The sequence below is a fragment of the Chelonoidis abingdonii genome, chromosome 22 (genome assembly GCF_003597395.2).
Source record: "Chelonoidis abingdonii isolate Lonesome George chromosome 22, CheloAbing_2.0, whole genome shotgun sequence".
Lineage (NCBI taxonomy): Eukaryota > Metazoa > Chordata > Testudines > Testudinidae > Chelonoidis > Chelonoidis abingdonii.
Window position 1 is genome coordinate 5,113,796 of NC_133790.1, and position 19,693 is coordinate 5,133,488.

Here is a 19,693-nt window from a genome sequence, read left to right on the forward strand (position 1 = left end):
CCGTGACTTCCAGCGACCTCTGCGACAAAATCGTAGCCTTAACCATGACACAGCAGAACTAGGCCCACTCCAGGGCCTTTAAGTCCTGTCAGTCACGGAACCGAGAGCCTAGCCTGAAACATTTCAGATGAGAGAGGCTGAGGTAATTAAAGCCTGTTGATACCTATGTGACACAGGAAAATCACGCTGTTCACAGGAGGGCTGCAGAGCGCAGGGGAGAGGCGCTGCTGCAGCCAGACACTATCCAGAAGGCAGGAAACAAGAGATTTCGCTCAAAGGGGAGAGCAACTGGCTGAGCTCTATTTAGCAGAAAAGAAATAAGGAGGAGATATATGTGGGACACTGGTATGTGTGGGAAGCATGGAGTGGAGAACAGAAACTGATTAGGAGCCTTGTTACAAGGTATAACGTCTCAAAAACCCACTGCTATGAAAACTTCTGTTGATTCCAGAGCCTGACAGGTCTCAGAACTGGTTTCAAATCACCTACCCCTTCATTTCTGTGGGTCAGGTAACCTCTGAGTACAAGCTGGCCTCTTGCCCCTCTCCAGCAGCCAGGTGTAAGGAGGGCAGGAAGAGGTGAAGGTTTTGGGCAGTCCCCACAGGGATCAGAGCAGAAAAGCTGCCGAGCATCCACACCACTGACTGGCACTAACACGGTCACATTATTCACGAATGCAAGCGCCAAGAAGGTGAAGCAGAGTTTTTCAGTGACTGCTACAAGCAAAGCCAGATCAGCATGGCCTTTGGGAAGTTATATTTATAGGCAACAGAATAAGGTTCCGTGCCTGTTGCACAGCTGGAGTTATGACCTTACAGGATGTGATAGAACAGGTGCTCCTCCTTGTCACAGAGAGGGAGAAAAACTGTGCCCCATAAAACTGAATACGATGGCGGGCTGCTGCAGCTCATTTTGAACAACGGCCTGGTGGACAAGCAGCCCTAAGACCTAATCCTGCAAGCTGCTGCGGGGTGAAGGGAATTCAGCACCTTGCAAGATCAAGCCCACAATCCATTCACTTTAGACGATGTCTAGTGCCCCTATCAATACGTAGGTGCACTGAGAATCATTTGAACAGGGCACAGAAAGCAAGCCATGCTTCTACCTTTATCTGTTACTGGCCACTATCAGGGACAATACACTGGACTAGGTGGTTCCTGGGTCTGATCCAGCCTAGCAGTTCCTGCGTTCAAGTTCTTCTCAGCCACATATTGCCACAAGATCAGTTACACTCCACATCCTGAAGGCTGCACTGTGTTTTCCAAACCAATTTTTATCTCCATTTTAACGTGAGATGCCATACATAGAACTGAGCAAATTATTTGCAACAAATAAGTTATTCAGCGAACTCACTTCTTCAGCTCACACAGTGTTCATGAGCAGGTCACAACTAACTCAAATGCATTCTTTTATTTTATTTTATTTTTTTTTAAACAACCCTTTTTTCCCTGATTGATTTTAACCTGGGTAGAGACTAGAGCAAAAAAATCCTCAACAAAGATTCACCATTCAAGCTGTGCTGAGTGGGAATGAAGTGAGTCACATGCTATTGTTTCTTCCCTCTGAATGGATGAGTGTGTCAGGAAAGTATCTCTATTCCGGAAAGCATTTCAGCTTATATTTAACTTTAAGCACATGCTTAGGGCCATTGCTTTCTGGAACAGGGAAGGATTTAAGCACTTGTTTAAAGCACGGCTGAGCTGAATTCAGCTGCAAACCTTATTCACAGGACATTTTACAGTATTCACTCAGACCTCACTACATTGGTGCACCAGGGAAAATCTTTATAAAGTTTCCTGATGCAGTCCCTCCAACCTACTGCACCAGGTTAGCCCAGCATGTATGACAATGAACTCTGCTGGCAGACAGATTACACTGATTCAAGCTACAAGTAACTCTAAGATAACAGAACTACTGCCTCAATCTCCACTGCACATACATATGGATTGGATTAAACAACAGAACTACTGCCAGGCTGTACTGTTAAAACAGAGATTATGGTGGATGAGAAACTAGGAAAGTACAGCTCAGGGACCCTGAGGGTTCCTGCATGACCCGCAAGCTGACAGACACCCTTAATGTTCAGTCCACTGTACCGCTGTTATTCATAGGATCATGAAATTGCAAGCACAGACTCCATCTGGCATCAGGCAAGGGAATTACATGATTAGTATCTCCAGCAGTCTGCTATTAAGTATTCCTTTTATAGCCAAGGAATTAAAGAGAACTTGGATTTTTTCCAGTGGCGTTTAGCTCAAGAAATAAATTTGCCAGCTCAGCTCCCAGCTGAAAGGCCGTCTCTGAACTTGCCTGTCAACCTACAACACACCCTAGGGAGAATTCTGTCCTCGACAACCTCTGGCATAAGCTGTCAGTCATCAGTTTTTATCCGAACAATTTATAATAGCTTGAGGCCCATTAAATTTTCATGGAATAAGTGACACCGAGCAGAATCAATGCAGCAGCCTTCATCAATGAAGCTTTGAAATTACCACACGGAGAGTCACATGCAGCATTAGTGTGTTATGATGGGGATCACTCGGCACCTGTCTGCCTCACCTTGGAAGAGGAGACATGTTTGGGAAACTGTCTGAATTCTCCAAAGGTAACAATTATCTTGCATTTAATCTATTTTTATAACAATAAAAATGCCAGGTACATAGCACCTTTTCCCTGGGGATCTCAAAGCACTTTGCAAATACACACACAGCGCCTCTCAACCCCACCCTCTGTGGGTTAGGGAGATATCTCCATTTCACAGATACGGACATGAAGAAATGGGGCCCTGACTTAGTCGGGTCTCTAGGTGCTACTGCAATATAGATGTTAAATAAACAACAACAAGTGGCTTGCTCGAGGCACTTGGGGCCTCACTGAAGTCAATAGAAAAAAACTTCCCATTGACTACAATAGAAGTAGGGTCAGGTCTACAGTGAATCTGCCACAGAGCAGGGAATAGAACAAAACGTCACAATCTTGTATCACAGCATCCTACTTCATACAGCACCCCCTAGATATTTAATATGATTTGGTAGGATTGTGTAAGAAGGTTAGGTTTGATATAAGGGCGAAAGAATATACTTCACACCCATGTGTATACACACACACACACACGCTAACATGTATTATACATACTCCCTATACATTATACATATATAATTCATATTAAACACACACACAAAGATACACCTGCACACACACCAGCATGAGAAAGGGAAGAGAGATTGACACATTCAGCATGGTGGCCTAACAGAAGGACTGGGTCCCAGGACTCTTTGGGTGCAAAGTTTGGTCCACGTACTAACTGCAGGAGCTTGGACAAGACCCCTGACCTTTGTACCTCAGTTTCCTAATCTGTAGAATTTTGACCTACCTTAAGATTAAGTACTGAGAATAAATTAAAAAACCCAGCTCACGAGGAATTCTGTGGGAGTCTGGCGTAAATAATGACAGCAGGATCTCTCCTCTATTTGTGCTTAAAGGGAGCAGCTCAGACAGACCCAGGCAAAAAATGGTGCTATTTCTCTTCAAGGAGAGGGTGAGTGTGCAAGCCCCTCCCATGTGAGCACAGCTCCGTGCAAGCAGATTCACTTCTTGCATGGTCAGTTCTGAACGTAGCTTTTGGTGATTAGTTGTGCCAGTCAGTCTCACTCCTACAAACATTCCTGGGTAGCAAAACTGAGTAGGGGGCACTGGCACGGCCAGAGCAAATTCAGCTGAGCAGCCCTGGAAACGATTTCTGGCGTGCTCGCCATTCTCCCTTACGCTGAGAAAGTGAAGAAGGGAAATCGTGTCAGTGTTGAGGGGGGAAACAAAAAAGAGTAAGTCTGTGTCTGCCCAGCATCAGTGACTGGGACCAGAGCTCCTCCTGGGGGAGGGTAGGGGAGACAAAGGCTGATCTCTGTTACTCAAATCCGATGAGCCTGACTGGGCTCTGGGCTTCAAGCCTCCTGAAGCTGAAGGGAGTATTGGGCTTGGGTTTGTCCGGAAACCCAGCCACATTCAGAGCCAGATTTATTTGGTCTGCAGCAGCATTCAGTCTAAGTGTGGTGTATTGAGGCTTATGCTGGTTGCTCTCACTTTAAGGGGAGGGATAAGGGTCCTGCTTCCCAGCAAGGAGGAAGCTCTGGAGGGTCAGTCTGGACACAGCAGGTTGTTCCCTATAAGGCAGAGAGGCACAACTTACCCCACTTCATTCCAGGCTGGCTCTTTCCAGACCGACACTGATCACACACTATCCTACACAACCCTATAGCCTGCAAGCAGGACCAGGAACCCACTCCCACCCTTCCACCCTCCCCTCTCCCCCTGACACCCAACTGCCCCCAAGTAGACTTTTCATTGCTTTCTCTCACTTCCAGGGCTCCGGTTGACTTCACTTTCCTCTGCGTACTCCCAGTTCTCAGCAACCCTGCCAGCAAACTCGCTGCCACTTGGAGCCATTCTGATCTCAGACGGTTTGCGGCTAGGAGGTGGGTAGCTTCCCCGGCCAGAAGCAGCAGCCTTTGGTTCACTGCCTGAAAGCACAGCAACAACAGCAGCAGGGAGGTTGGCTTTTCTCGATCACAGTTATAAATCCATCCCATTTACATGTATCACACTCACCCCAAATGGAACTCTGGGAACGTCGTCAGACCCGAGGATTTTTTATTGCCCATAACAATCGTGTTTATGAATCTAACGTTGCTTTGTGGAAGGGCAGCTTCCAGCTTTATCACCTCCTCTGCCACGAGCACATGTCACAGCAAGGGAGGGAGAGACGGGAAAGGGCAGAGGGGAAAACTGAGGGGAGGGAGAAGAAATGTGCTAGCATTAGCCTCCTAAAGTAGAAGGACAATGGGAATGAAGGATTAGGCCAGAGGGGATGTACAGTGCCTGCTTACAATAGCCAGCTATCCCTAGCTAGATGATATTGGTTTATTGGAATCACACAAATTTGATCAATCAAGCCACCAAAGCCAGCCAAGAAAACCAGCGGCAGTCAGCAACAGCCAGAGCGAAGGTGGCCGGCGGAGTGCACACTTTTGGAGAACAAAATGACACAGGACTCATTTCGTCTCACAGTAGAGTGAAACTCAATGACATGAAATGTATAAGACTGGCTGGATTCATCCAATAGATCCAAGCAAATGGCTTCGCCATGTGTCTCCAATCAAACCATTTTGTTAGGCAGATCTGGAAAGAAACAACTTCTCAGCAGATTCTAGCTACGTTCGTTGGTATCTCAAGTGAAGCCTGTCATCTCTAGCTAAGGGCTGCAGTCCTGCTCCTTCACGTGCAGTTCACTTTACGCTTTGTGCCAGCTGGGGGAAGCAGGAGCTCAATCAATTGAGTTGCTCCTGCTTATGCTAGCTGTGAATCTGGCATGTCAGCCTTTTGCACCAAACCACAATTACAAGCATAAATGCACAAAACACTGTTTGACAGCAATGCATTATGACGAAATACCTGCAAGGACGCGTGACCAAGCCCAGGGAGTCTTCTAAAAAGGCACAAGTACGACTGGGTATTTTGCAATATTCAGGGTACATTATGCCATGGAGACACACTAACAGGCCCTACTGAGCAATGGCTTATCCTCAGCTCAGCTGCTCGGGGAAGGCTTGTAAGAGTGGATGCTTGGGAGACAGAGGGGGAAATGCCTTTGGGAGGTCGGTTCTATGCGCAGGGGCCATAAGGCTAAGTTGAAACCCATGCCGGAGACTTTTCCCTTTATGTTAACGTGTCATGCTCACTAACGAAATGGCAGCCTTACTGTGCCCTATATTCTATCACCTCCCCTTTAAGGGACAACCACGATCACTGTCTTTGTCTTTATTTACATTCACCTGCTGCCAGCAGTTGGAATAGATAAATTACAGCCCTGCTGATTAGTGATTCTGGTCTCCTCTTGTTGATAAATTGCAACCCCCGGCTGGAATGCAAACGGTCTCAGCACTTACCTGGCTTGTGCTGAAGATGCCAGGTATAAATCTTTCTTACGACATAAATGGTATCTTTACCCTTGGATGAATTCTCAGGGTCACCGCGCGCCAGGCGAGTGTGTATAGCAACAGGTGGAGGACGGCTATGTAAGTGCAGAGAGAGTTAGTGTGGGGAAAAAACGTGCCTCTCACACCAGGAGCCTTGTCTCTGCAGAACAGCCGGGATATATGCAAAAGGCAGCCTTGGGAAAGTCATTGGCACACTACGAGGGCCCTGATAACCAAGAGCAGCCTGGTTAAATAGTGATAAACGGTCACACACAATAATGGTTTAAAGGTCAGTTAAGACCCTGCCTACATTGGGGGCAGAAATGTGCAAGCGGCAGCCATATTTAAACAGGTTGACTGTCCCCAGTCATTGTACACAGGAAAGATTTTGCAGCATGGTTTGGCTGTGGGCTAGTGTGCTGCTTAAACCAGCTGCATGCTCAGGAACCCCTCCCCGCCCACAGGGCTGCTCCCAGTGGATGAAATCCACCTCTGGGCAGAGGTCCCAGCAAAAGGCCTAACCCTTCCCCTCAGCCTCAGATTGTGGTGGCCTCCAGTTTTGGGTGTCAAGGCAACCAAAAATCCAAGGCTGGGGGGACTTGAGCGGTGTGCAAGTGCTGCGCTAGCCATCCACATAGAGGTGAGTTTTTCCTCGGGATGGAAAAGAGTCTAAAGGCCTGGTTTTCATTCGAGCCTAGAACCCGCAACAGCATCTGAGTTCAGTGGGAGCAGCAGGTGCTCATTACCTGGGACAATCAGGCCAGGAAAGATTCAGCCCTGGCATTAACAGGTGAGACTCCTAAGCAAGTGCACCTGCTTACATCCAGGTCCAAGCTTTCCTTGAGCCAAATCAACCCCCCAGAGTCAACTGCATGCGTCAGTGCTGGGGGCGGAGAGTGTACATAAAGCTGTGATGTTGCTCAGGATGTTGCCTTGCCAGATTTCCTGAGCAAAAGCTGGAGGCAGCGGCACCCAGCCTCTCTCTGCTTTCCATTCAGAGAAACTTTAGCACCTCAATTCCCATTCAGGCTTGGACTGAGGCACCTGGAGGCGCACTGCCAACGGGACGTGTCACAGCCACCAGAGGGTGTTCTCTGGCCCATCAAGAGCCAGCAGAGCCATTGTACAGAATCCCAATCCTCCTTTTATTAGTCACTACTCTCAGCCAAGCTAGCAAATCTTTACCTGCTTCTGGCCTTTGTCTTGTCCCCTTCCTTCCCCTGTAGGCAGCAGGATTCTCTTCTTCAGAACTATAGCCACGTTCAGAATCATGGCTCGGGTCGCGAGATTTGACTAAGCAAACAAAAACAGACTTGGATTAAAACAGACATAAAACCCAAAAGCAAACTGCAATACCGTGCAAATCAACAGGCTAGTGTGTGTATATGCACTTCTCCCTTCTACTGGATGGAAACAGAATTGCTCAAGTGTAGGTCATAAGGCCTATATTGCTAATGGCAAATGGAGATTCTCCTTTAGTGCATGTGGCAGGACCTGTGGTATTGGAGTCTGGGCGCTATTCTGCTATCACTGTGGAATGCTGAGTGGCCACTGTGTGCTACAGAGGCTAAAGCCCTAGGTAGCCATGGCTTTGTCAGAATACTGTGTATGCACTTGGAAATTAAACACGGGTTCGCTAACTAATAATCAAAACTTCCAAGCTATTGAAGGCAGTTGGGCATCTGCCCCAGCAAATTCTGGCTCTGGAATAAATTGAGGGAGGAAATCCTTTACTAAGGAAGGGGGAAAAAAGGCATCCATAGCTTAGAAACAAACCTGGTTTCCTGCCTACTCCCCTCTTCTCCTCAGGGCCACCTGAAAGGAAATGGAAAAGGTGAACGCTTGCAGCAACACGAGGCTGGGGGTTCTGTTTTTGTGCTGCTGGCCAGACCTCAGGCTGCAAGAGCCATACTGATCAGAGACACTCTGCTGCTCTGACGACAAAGTAACCAGCAGGCTAATCGTTATTCTGACAGCCTCAATGTGCCTGGCATTAAATGTGGGGGTCAGGTAATTCTATGGGATTTACACTGTGATTCAGATTTTAACCATGGGGCTACGATTCCAAATAAATAGGCCGACCTGGTGATGGCAGCTCACAGCCAGGCAGGAGAACTGAGCTTGGGACCAAGCACTACTCCTCGCTCCCCACCAGCGATGCACAAGAGTACAGAGAGAATGCCGCACACTGCGACCCTTGCTTTCCCCAGCCCAAGTAAGGGTCCCCAAGGAACCTCAATCCAGAACCAATGAAAGCAGGTTTCATCCAACCTCTGCCCAGAAGTCAGGGGCTGCCTGTTATAAGGCCAGGTTAAAAATCAGGGTAAAAATAATCTTGGACCACCCTGCCAGGAAAGGTGTTAAGGAAGTGACTGTAACCCAATTGATAGAATAGATGTGAGTAACAATGCTGCCCCTCGAATAATACCACCTAGCACTTGCAGAGCACACTTCACCTTCAAAGTGCTTTACATTTATTTATTTATTCATACCCACCCCCCCGGAGTACTTAATCAGCAGCCTCCTCCTTCTCCGCAATGAGAAAAGTAAGGCTAACCCACCCCCCAGGTTCGGCGAGAAGCCAGGATTTTCAGTGCTACCAACAGGCAAGCTCTTCTAGCTGGAAGCTGTAGTAAGCTCGTATCCTCTTTGTGGACCAGGCACTAACAGGGGCCAGCTTCCCACTCTGTGCTAGTGTAGGTTATATTGGGTGAGTTTTCAAGGCCATAGAGGGAACCCACATCAGGAGCAGAAGTTGCCGTTCTAGGGTTGTGATCTCAGTCTCTTTAACGAGGTGTAATAGTCAGCTGCCCCTCTCTCTCACATGAAGGGTTTTAGGGGAGGGGTTGTATGACTCTCATTAAATAACCTGAAAATACAATGAGGAGCATGTGAATCCACATCAGGAAACACCCCCTACAGATACAGCTCGGCTCTTTCAATTACAACATTTCAACTGAGAAATGGACAGGAGGTGGGAGTGCCCCAAAATAACTAAATTCCTGTGAAATGGGTGATGTTGGTGTAAAAATACCCTGTTCTGTGACAAGCTTCCCACAACTACATTACAGGGCCAGCTGGAACCCCTGGATAAAAATAACCACCTCAGAAAAGACTTAATATTTGTAATTGATTAATGACAAGAAAACAGTGGAGATTCTATTATGACTTGTGTTATGCAGGAGGTCAGGCTCAGTGACCACAGGGGTCCTTTCTGGCTTCAAAAACCCATAAATCCAATATGGGACCAATCCAGAACCCCAACTCCAAACATCCCCTGACTTTGGGAGCTTGAAATTTGGACCTGAATTTTGCAGCTGACCCACCTCTAACCATAGCTTTGGATAGAATCCTAAGAAGTTCCCAATAAAAACTCATAAGCAGCATAAGCCAACTCCCACTGAAATCAACAGAAACATTCCAGTTGGTCACCTGGCAGCAGGTTTTCAAGCCGATATTTACACAATCTCATGAACAGCATTGTTTTGCTATGGTCCCCGTGTGACTGCAAGTCCAGCCACGAATGAGTGAGTCATTTTGGGGCATGGGGGCGGTCACAAGAAGAGAGGGAAGATTAAACAAACTAGCAAGAGCTCTGAATTCTTGCTACAGAGAGGGGTAGGCTGCCGGAAGACGTTCTTCGGAATGGAGGAGTGGAAGCACATAAGAGGAACGTGGGAAACAAGAGCCGAGCACCTCTAAGCCAGATGCCACAGGCATCATGGGTCAGCAGGAAGGCACTGGTCATTTCTCTGGGTGAATGAGCCTTTATCATCACATGGGAAGCGTTCTCTGAAGTCATCACCCCGCCCCCCACCCCCTCCCCCCACACACACACCTGTTTATAAATTACAAAGGAAAAACTGAAGAGGAAATTAAATGTAATCAAAAGCTTTCATGCACTTACTGGCCCTGTTGATGGATTACAGAGGGGTGAGGGAGAAACCTGGCTGCTGCATGTCCCTGAGCATTAACAGGTAGGCACATTTAGCAGACGCGCTAATGAGAGAGCAGCCTGGTAGAGGTTTGAAAGCCAGCACTCTTACCGTAAGAGTCCTGTTCGGCAGGGGCCCCAGCCTCAGCTTGGCCTGAGCAGCACAAACAAAGAGCAATCAGTGAATGGAGCGAACAGTCACACCAAGATGAAAAGGGGAGGAGATCCACAATGAGCACTGTAGTGCTGTCTTCCTAGCCAATGCAGCTGTTAGCTTGAAGCATAAGTGCATGTTCATCATCCTGGGACAGGGATGTATGGCTTAGATTAAGGCAAAACCAATTTCCACTCACAGGGAGTTAATATCCTACAGTACCCTCAGCATCGTGAATTTAAAGGGAAGAGGAGACTAGGTAGAAGAAGCTGAGCCAACCGTTACAGAAAGCCGGGAGAAACAGGCGAGTTGCAGGGCTTTCTGAACATGGCCAGGATCAGAACTGGGCATGGAAGACAACGAAGCCTTGTCTTAACCACTTGAGGAATAAACTAAAGCAGGATGCCTCAGCCTCAATCTTCAACGAACAGACAATTATGGGATCCTGAAGCTCCAGGACATCCCACCAAATGGAGGTCGCCTACTGGAAGAATTTTAGCTGTGCTTCCCCATGAGATTTTACTGATTGGGATTTGAACTCAGGATTGAGGCTCCCTTCCCCGTTTCACACCATGCTGGAATTTAGCGAAGATCTTCCCAGCTGATTAGATGCATGTGATTAAGTTAGTGGAAGCTTTTGGACAAGGGGGTGGACGGAGTTGCTCTCCTTTATCTCCAGACCAAAATCAAAATCCAAGGCTTACTCTAGAGAGTACCAACCAGGCTGCTGCTTTACTGTGTGAACACGCCTGTCGTTCTAAAGGGCACTGCAGCCCACTGATCATTTTAATTGAATCCATAAGGGGCCAAAATTGTTCTGTTGAGATTTCTTATTTTCAATTGCTGCAGTACCAAGGTTTCACATTAATCCACTTTCCCTGCAATCATCTCAATGACTGTCTCCCTGCACAGGGCATACTTTGGTACTTACCACAAGCGTGGGTGGGGCTTAGGTTAGAGAACCTTTAAAAAGCTACCCAGGGCCTTGGGAGATCTTCTAGATAGAAGGGGCACAAGGGCTGAGCCTTGAGGAGTAGGGGATGGAGCCACCCAGCTACCCCAGGAAAAAAATAAAAAGGACAAACTAACAGCAATAAAACAACTAGGTATTTTACTGTCAACGTGTGTTCACATAGGGATGGATCTTCCGAACTATCACTACCAGATACTGCACTCTATTGCCATGAGCCACCCCACCACTCCCTCCAGCTGCGTTAGAGAGACACAGAAGGACAGAAATCCACCCCCTACCTCCGCTCAGTGTGCGAGAGTGAAGTTTCAGGTCCTGAGCAGGTGGCTCCAAGGAGGTAGGTTCACCGAGGGCTTGCGGTGGCTTGTTCTTGCTGACGGGCATTGGCTGAGGCAGCACTTGCTTCGGCATGCCCTTGAAAAACCATGCCCCCGAACGCTTCCACACCTGGGAAAAGAGGGAGAGCACAAGGAAAGTTCAGAGGGAGGTTCTCGCTCTCCCGAAAATGACAGCGCTTTGTCCACAAGAGCATCCCTTTATTAAACAAGGTGGTATGTGACCCACATTTAAGGGTCAAATCAGCTCTCAGCAGCTGCCCCATAGCTACATTCTGGCTGGGCAGATCAGCCTTTGAGAGCTTGTTTGATGCTTATCACTTTGTTTATTGAAATGATGAGCATGGTACCCAAAGCGATGGTGGGTGGAGCCGCCTGACAGCCAGCATGGAATTAACTCTCCAGCCTGCTTGAACAAATGATTCTATCTTTTTGCACACAGCAGTTTTTTGACTCATTCTCCAACTCACAAGCATGCTGAGTGATTGCATAATAGGCAGGGCCATGGTGAATGGTGTATCACATACACCAGTGCAAAGTGAGTGCAGAACCTTGCCAGCCCAAAATGGCAGCACCTTACACCCACTTGGCACTGGGGCAAATGACCTGACCAAACGCCATGAATTGGGTCCTTGTATTCCAGACTCAGCAGACACATGGAGTACCAAGGCTCCAAACTTCACCTCTCTTTGAACAGATACCATATTACAGAACATATATATCCACAGCGCTTGAAAGCAACCTGTCAGAAAGGGAAAGTCTCCAAGCAACCTAGTCTCTCAATTTGTGAGCACAGTACAAAAGCACAGGGCAAGCCAACTGACAGGGCTGATGACCATGAAACCCTCTTCAGAACAGATGATCGTTACATGCAGAAGTGGTTAATTTTCTTAGGGAGAAACATCTTGTTCAATATGCTTTTCATTAAAAAAAAATTGCCCCTATCTATACCGAGATGGTCCAGCTAACTAGGAGCTGTTCATCTGTCAGTGGGAGTTTGTCCATGGAGTGAGGGTAGAGAATTGAGACGGAGGGAAGAGAGAGAGATTTAAATGATTGAAAGGCTTGGTAAAGAAGCTGGCCCTATATCTAATTAACACAGTTCCTTCCGGGATTCTTGGGACAAGCCTACTCAGAATGAACATTGTACAACCATGCAGCCAGCCCTTTATATAATGCTCCACGTGGCAGGATGTTTAATATCAAGAAATGTTTAGGACAACTACCGTTAAAGCTCTGACTTAAAACCGCTACCGATTCTGGAAGCACTAACCGGCAGGACATCCCAGACACAGGGTTTAATAAAGCATAACTGCAGCAGCAGAAAGGAAGTAAAACCAGCCAGGAGCATTGCACTAACCTCTCTCTGCTCGCTGCAGATCTTGCACAACCAGATGGAATGAGGGCGGCTGTTGGTCGCCTCAACGCCACACTTTGTGCAGACATTCTACCAACAAAACAAAGCACAAGTTTATGGCACAATGTGACACTAAATCGCTGCAACAGAGCATTGCCAGAAAGGCCTTGTGCAGAACAATAACTGACTCCTGCTATAGTAAAAGATTCACAATCATTCACCCTAAGAGGTGTGTTTGGGTTTGATTTCAAAGGTACGAAAATAAATGATCAAGGAAATTCAAAAAGACAAGACTGAGACTTTGCCAGCACTGCTCACCGGGCTGTGACGGGGCGTTAGAGTGAGTCCAAAACAGGAGAACATTTTGCACAGCATATGTTCTGCTATGTCAACGTGCAACCGAGGGACATCATTTCAGATTTAGTGATAATAATTACACTTGACATTTAATATGGCATGTCTCACATTCAAAATGGTTTAAAAATGATTTCTCACAAACTCCCACAAAGCCATGCGGAGGTAGGTTCATTTCATTGAGGCATAAAGTTTAAGGTTGAGATTTGCAAAGCTGACCAACAGATTCAGACTAAAGCTGAGAAATATTTTCTGAAATGTCTTGATTCAAAGAGACTTTTTGTTCTGAAACTTCAATTATATTTTTTTAAAAATTAAAAACCTGAAAAAAACCTCAAAACCTAAATGAAAAATTCAACACTTTGCTCTACCCAAAACAAATGTATTTTCATTTTTTCAGCACTGCAAGTGAACCAAAAAAAAAAAAATTATTCCGCCAGATCTCATTTAGACATACATCTCCCATTAAAACTAATGGGAGTGGTATATCTAAATCCCCGACTCAGCTTTCAAAAATCTCAACCTGTGTGATTGGCTCAAGGGAGTTGATGTCAGAGCCAGGGTAGAACCCAGGAGTCATCGAATACACGAGCTGAAAATTGTACCATCAGTATTATCTGCTGTTCTCAAGCTCAACCTAGGTGAGGTCTCACCTTTTTGCAGTCCTCACACACGACACAAGCTGATCCCAGCTGTTCTCCGCACAGGATGCAGCGATTGACCCCATCGCCAGCCACATTCTTGCGCATGTCCTCTAAGCGGTTCATGAGACGCCTGCACACAGAACATGACACAGTAGCACAAAGACAGACAGTGCAAGAGATAGGAGAGTGGTGTTGGCATACCCGGTTCTGCTGGACACCACAGATACTTATTTTAGCCCTTTAGTTCATTGTTTCTCAACTAACAATCCAAGGACCAGTGCCGGTCCAAGAGATCGCCCTGACACAGTTTAGGAAAGCAGCGGTCCTGGTATCAAACAGTTGAGTAGCACTGCTAGTTAACAAATATATTTCCATTGGTAATGCCCTAGCAGCCACTAACATGACAAAGACTCTTCCTTTAGATCGGGCAAAGATATGTACGACCTTCCCTCTTTGATCAGGTTTCCCTCAGTAGCAGAGCCTCCCTCAGACTAACCCAACAAGGAGTCAATTAGGAGGGAAAAGCAGACTAGAAGGAAAGAAGCAGCATAAGGAGTTTGGGAGGAGAAGAAAGAAGAATGGGTACTGTCAAAGGTTAATGTCTCAAGTTCACCTTCTTGGGGTGAGAGCAGACACCTCACTTACCTCTCATGTCATTCTCTGAGCAATCACAATCCAGTGGTCTTGTTGGAGCGTACAGCACTCTGGCTGTACCTTTGAGAGAGTCCTCCCCGTTTCAGGGGATATAAAGCTGTCCAAACAATAGGAAAATATTTCCCTGACCCCCGTTCTTGTGCTAGGAAGAGGGAAGCTGTGATAGCTGCCCTGCCGTACACTCTCTGTGTAGCTGCTCTAAGCTGACAGGAGAAAGTTCTCTCAATGCGTTAATTAATCCATCCCCAACGAGTGGCAGCAGCTATGTCAGCAGGACAAGCTCTCCCACTGACATAAGTGCCGGTGTGGACAGCGATAAGTTGGCATAAGTTATGTCGCTCGGGGGGTGTCTCATTCACATCCTTGAGCAACATAACCTATGTCAACTTAAGATGTAATGTAGCCTTAGCCACAGAGTCAGATACTTACAGGTGCTAAGCATGAGCACCAACAGCCCATTCAAAACCAGGATCAGGTTACAGGGAAATGGAAGGCTGGCCATCCTCTCTCTCCTTCCCAAAAATCTCAGGATCTGTAACTTTCATCATCCTAGACGGCCACCAAGGACCTGACCCAAAGCCCATCGTAGTCAATGGGAAGACATCCATGCACTTCCACAGGCTCTGGATTAGACCCCAAAGCTGGTCAAAAGGGATCTCAATGTAACAGTCACCCAAAAGGCTCTGCATTGTCAGCACCGCATAACAGAGCAAGTCCCAGATGATCCAGTAACCATTCAACCCAGAGACAAGGGTTGCATCATAACTAGCCTGGCGGAACTCAATTTTTATTCTTTTTATAATTTTAATGGATAATATTGAGGTTTATTTTTAAGCATTTTTTCCTATTTTTATTGACTCAGTGCACAAAAGTATGGGTTTTAAACTTTATTTGTTGAAATGTTCAGAGTTGCTGGAAATTATGGGAGTCAGACACTAAATATTTAATGACAGTCGATATTGATATTTGTAAAGTTAAAATTTTGTAACCGTTAAAATAAGTTGTGAACATCACAAGTCAAAATATACAAAGTAACTATCATTAAAATCAAACTCGCATAAATTCTCAAGCAGCATTTCTTTATCTGTACATTTCAATTATTATAGATGGAAATATTTTTATCAGAGAGAGAGAAAGTGTGTGTGTGATGAATAAAAATCTAATCCTTCCAAGTCTAGTCATAACCATACTGACTCATACAGTCTAAGTGAAGATAAAAAGATCCTGTAGGTTGAATGAAGTAAAACAGAATTAGGAAAGTTAAAGTAATTAACCTGAAGAAAATGTGTCAATTTCCACTATCATTTTACCTGAAAATATTGAGAAATCTACAGCTGTTAGTGTCCAATCTAATACATTATGGGAATCTCGAGACACTCTTAATAGGCAGCCAATTTAAAACAAAACAAAAGAAAGTGCTTCTTCACACAATGCACAGTTAACCTGTAGAAATTGTAGTCAGGGAATGCAGTGAAGACCAGAGGTATAACTGGGTTGAAAAAATAATTAGATAAGTTCATAGAGGATAGGTCCATCAATGGGAATTAGCAAGGTGGTCAAGGACACAATCGCATTCTCTGGGTTGCTCTAAACCTCCACCAGAAGCTGGAACTAGACAATAGGAGATGGATCACTCAGAATTGCCCTGTTCTGCCATTCCCACTGAAACATCTGGCACTGGCCTTTGTAGGAAGACAGGTTACTGGGCTAGATGGCCCATTGGTCTGACACAGTGTGGCCGTTCTTAACGCACACACAGCATGATAGAGAAACGTTACAGCTAGGTGAATGCTAGACAGTATCTCCAATAAATATTTTCAGGTTTTCAAACAAGTTCCCCTCGAGCGTGTTGTTCCCTCTTTTGCATTTGCTTTACACGTGTATTTTAGAAAATGAGTTTAGCAACAGGAATGTTCACCCAGACAGTAAATATTGCAGAATATCCATGGAAAGCAAGCTTCAGGCTGGGAACTGAAAGTATTCACAGTGGGCCCCCAGTCTAAGAGCCAGGTTAATCCATTCAGCGAATGAGAAATATACCATGTGATTTACACTTCCAATCAAAACAACTCACATTGGAAATGCTAAATTTTCACAAACTGCTGAGGAATCAGCTATGGCCAAGAAGTATAAAGTATTTGGTAAATAAAATTAAAGCAAAAAAAGCATCCATTTGCAGCCAATTTATCAAATAATCTCATTGCTCTGAATTATTCCCCAGCTAACAAACACCAGTGTACACTGCGTAGACTGTATCGGCATGCGCCCAGCGCTCAAACTGAGAGGAGTGGGGAAAATGTATATAGCAATACTCTACTCCAAACGTACCCACTCTATCTTCATTGAAACAAGAGGCAGTGGTGAGGTGTGTGGGTACCGGAGACATTGTGTCGGAGGAAGCACAGTCTAACTGAGCAAAGGGCACCAGGTCAAAAGGTTGTAAGTTCTTATCCTGGCACTCCTATCCTATTGACTTGCTTTGCGATCTTGGACAATCATTTCTTTCCCTCAGTTTCCCCAGCCCAAAGAAAGTCAGGATAATACTGCTGTCCCTATCCGTCAGTGAGGCCATGAAGATTAACCTTTGTCAAGCACTTAGAATATGTAAATTTCTAGACAAATAAATAATACTGTTTCTCAAAATGGCAATACTATTTCCTTAAATACCTGTGACTGCTAGTTAGGGTCACAGCCTGCTTGGGAACTTAGTCAAAACCCATCAGGGCTTTTCTTCTAGAGTTGGTCAAGAACAGAATTTCCATTCTGTGGGAAATTCCAACATTTCAGGGAGAAAAAAATCATTCCAATTTGAAACAAAAAGCCAAAATTCTTCAATTTCCCATCAAACTAGAATTCTGAAACTGTGGATCCAGGGCCTTCAAAACATTTTATTTGAATAGTGTTTCAATTCATTTTGTTTCCACGTTAATATATTTAAAATATTATATATTATACATGGTGCATATTAGTGAAATAAATATAAACGTTGAAATTAAATGACTTATAGAATATCAGGGTTGGAAGGGACCTCAGGAGGTCATCTAGTCCAACCTGCTGCTCAAAGCAGGGCCAATCCCCAGACAGATTTTTGCCCCAGATCCCTAAGTGGCCCCCTCAAGGATTGAACTCAGAACCCTGGGTTTAGCAAGCCAATGCTCAAATCACTGAGGTGTCCCTCCCCCCCATGAAAGAACACTATGAAGCATTTTGACTTTTTCCTATTGAAAGGTTTCATCAAAATCAACATGTCCCCATAACATGTTTCAATTCCAAACAAAACTGCATTTTTCTATGGAAAACTTCTGTCTAAAAATTTTTGAGCAGCTCTAGTTTCTGTCTGTGAAAGGGATGCAGGATGAAGATCGTGTATTTTCGGGTATGACATGTAGTGTATTCATGCATTCTTTACTTTTCTAAGAAAAAAAATTAAATATTTTACTTTCCTGCAATTGTTAATCTTTTGAGTAAAATGCAAAAAGCCCACCAGAGACTGCAACTGTGCAAACCTATCTGTGTACTGTGCAGGTGAAGAGACAACTAGCAACTTCTGAAAAACCAACAACAGAAACAGCAGTTTGCAAGCTCAGGAAAGACCACCACCACAAAAGGTTTGAGTGGTAAACTATATAACTGGTTAACTTACAAACCAGCTAGCTAAAAATAGCAGAATCTAAAATGCATTATTTATTCCATTCAAAGCGGGGGGCAGGGGAAGAGATCCTTACTTGAGAGAATTTCAGGAAAAAAAAAAAAAAAAAAAAGAAAGACCACACCACCACAAAGGCTTTGAGTTGGTAACTATTATAGGATCTGGTTAACTTACAAACCCCAGCTAGACTAAAAATAGCAGAATCATAAAACTTGCACTATATGTATTCCATTTCAAAGCGGGCGGCAGGGGAAGAGATCCTTACTTGAAGAGAATTTTTCAGTGCCCAAGAAAATAAAATATGAAAAAAAATCAAACACTGCTAGGGAGCTCTCTATATACTTCCCATTACTCGCTAGCCATGACCCCAAATTCTGACAAGCAGGCAAGCTAAAACACGTATCCATAAAAAAAAAAAAAAAAAAAAAAGACATCATCCTCCATGTCTTATGACAGTTTCAGGTTTATCACAGTTACACAGACCACACTTTCAGATAATTTACAAAACTATATGATCCCTAATTTACATGTGGCAAACTCTGAAAAGACCTTACTGGGATCCATGAATTTCATCTTTAAACTGCCGGTTGCTCACAGAGTGGAACCCAAGAATACCTGCTAGACATTTTCCATGTACTGCATAGAGAATACATAAGCACTAGACAAAGGAATACGCCTTGACAGTGCAGCAAGAGATAGAAAATACATTGTATGTACCAAAACCAAGCCATTTTATTTCAGTTCTTACAGTGCCTGATCCAAAGCTGGTTGAAGTCAGTGGGAGTCTTTCCACTGACTTCTCTAGATTTGATTCAAGTCCAAAATGTTGAAGTCTTGTTCTATGGGTGTTTATTAAAAGGGACACTATCAGGTCAAGTTTGACCCTAAATTCAGGTATCTCAAAAACCAGGAGTGAAATCTATTGAAATCAATGGCAAAATTCCCATTCACTTCAATGTTTCACCCTAGATTTTTACTATACTGTACTTGAGACTAATTGAAAAGTTTCCAGTTTTAAGGGGCAGGAGGGGCAATAGGCGGGGTTATATTTTAAAAATGTCTAATATAGAGCACATATCTGCAATACATACAGTGGGAGTACAGCGGCTAGAGCAGGGGACCCTGAAACTGAATTTCTAGAAAATGACTATCGGCAAAACTGAAACAGACCAATCTCTTTGCATTGTCAAAAAGCTAACCACCAACATACGGAGCGAAAACTCATGTCAAGGGTTTTAATTCTTTCAGTTTGCATAATCTAAAACATTGTCAATAATGCAAGTAAGGTAACTTTTTTTTTTTTTTTTTTTTTTAAGTAATTCTGATTTTTTAACCTGACAGTATACTTTCTAAAAGGAATAAAATGGGTTAAAGATTAACAGTCTCTGGTCTGAGTTAGGTGGGTTGATGACTTTCTCCGGTACTTTTAAAGTTTAAACTATTTTCTAGCATAATTCTCTCTCATGCCTTCTGTAAGGGACTGCGGAAGATTTTGTCACGGTGGTTTAGCTGAGGCTGTTCGCCTTCTCAGGGACAGGTTACTAAAGGGTGTTTTGTGCTAGCAAATGCTCTTTGCAGCTCAGCCTGGGAAGCCAGCGTGTTTAGAAAAGCCTGGCCCTTTGCCATTAAAGATAGTTCAGTTGTGGGAAAGCTCCCACATGCCTATGTAT

At 44.8% G+C, this 19,693-nt stretch overlaps 1 protein-coding gene across 1 annotated transcript in view; it reads right to left on the reverse strand.

Annotated features, from left to right (window-relative positions):
- The window catches only part of RPH3A (rabphilin 3A), a 116,579-nt gene that overhangs the window by 27,282 nt on the left and 69,604 nt on the right, over positions 1-19,693 (reverse strand). The window contains exons 4-9 of the mRNA XM_075060132.1: positions 13,730-13,850; positions 12,726-12,812; positions 11,312-11,477; positions 7,749-7,787; positions 7,158-7,265; positions 4,356-4,517 (exon numbers count right to left, since the gene is read on the reverse strand). Of these exons, the coding sequence (XP_074916233.1) occupies positions 4,356-4,517; positions 7,158-7,265; positions 7,749-7,787; positions 11,312-11,477; positions 12,726-12,812; positions 13,730-13,850 (683 nt within the window). The remainder of the gene's footprint in view (positions 1-4,355; positions 4,518-7,157; positions 7,266-7,748; positions 7,788-11,311; positions 11,478-12,725; positions 12,813-13,729; positions 13,851-19,693) is intronic.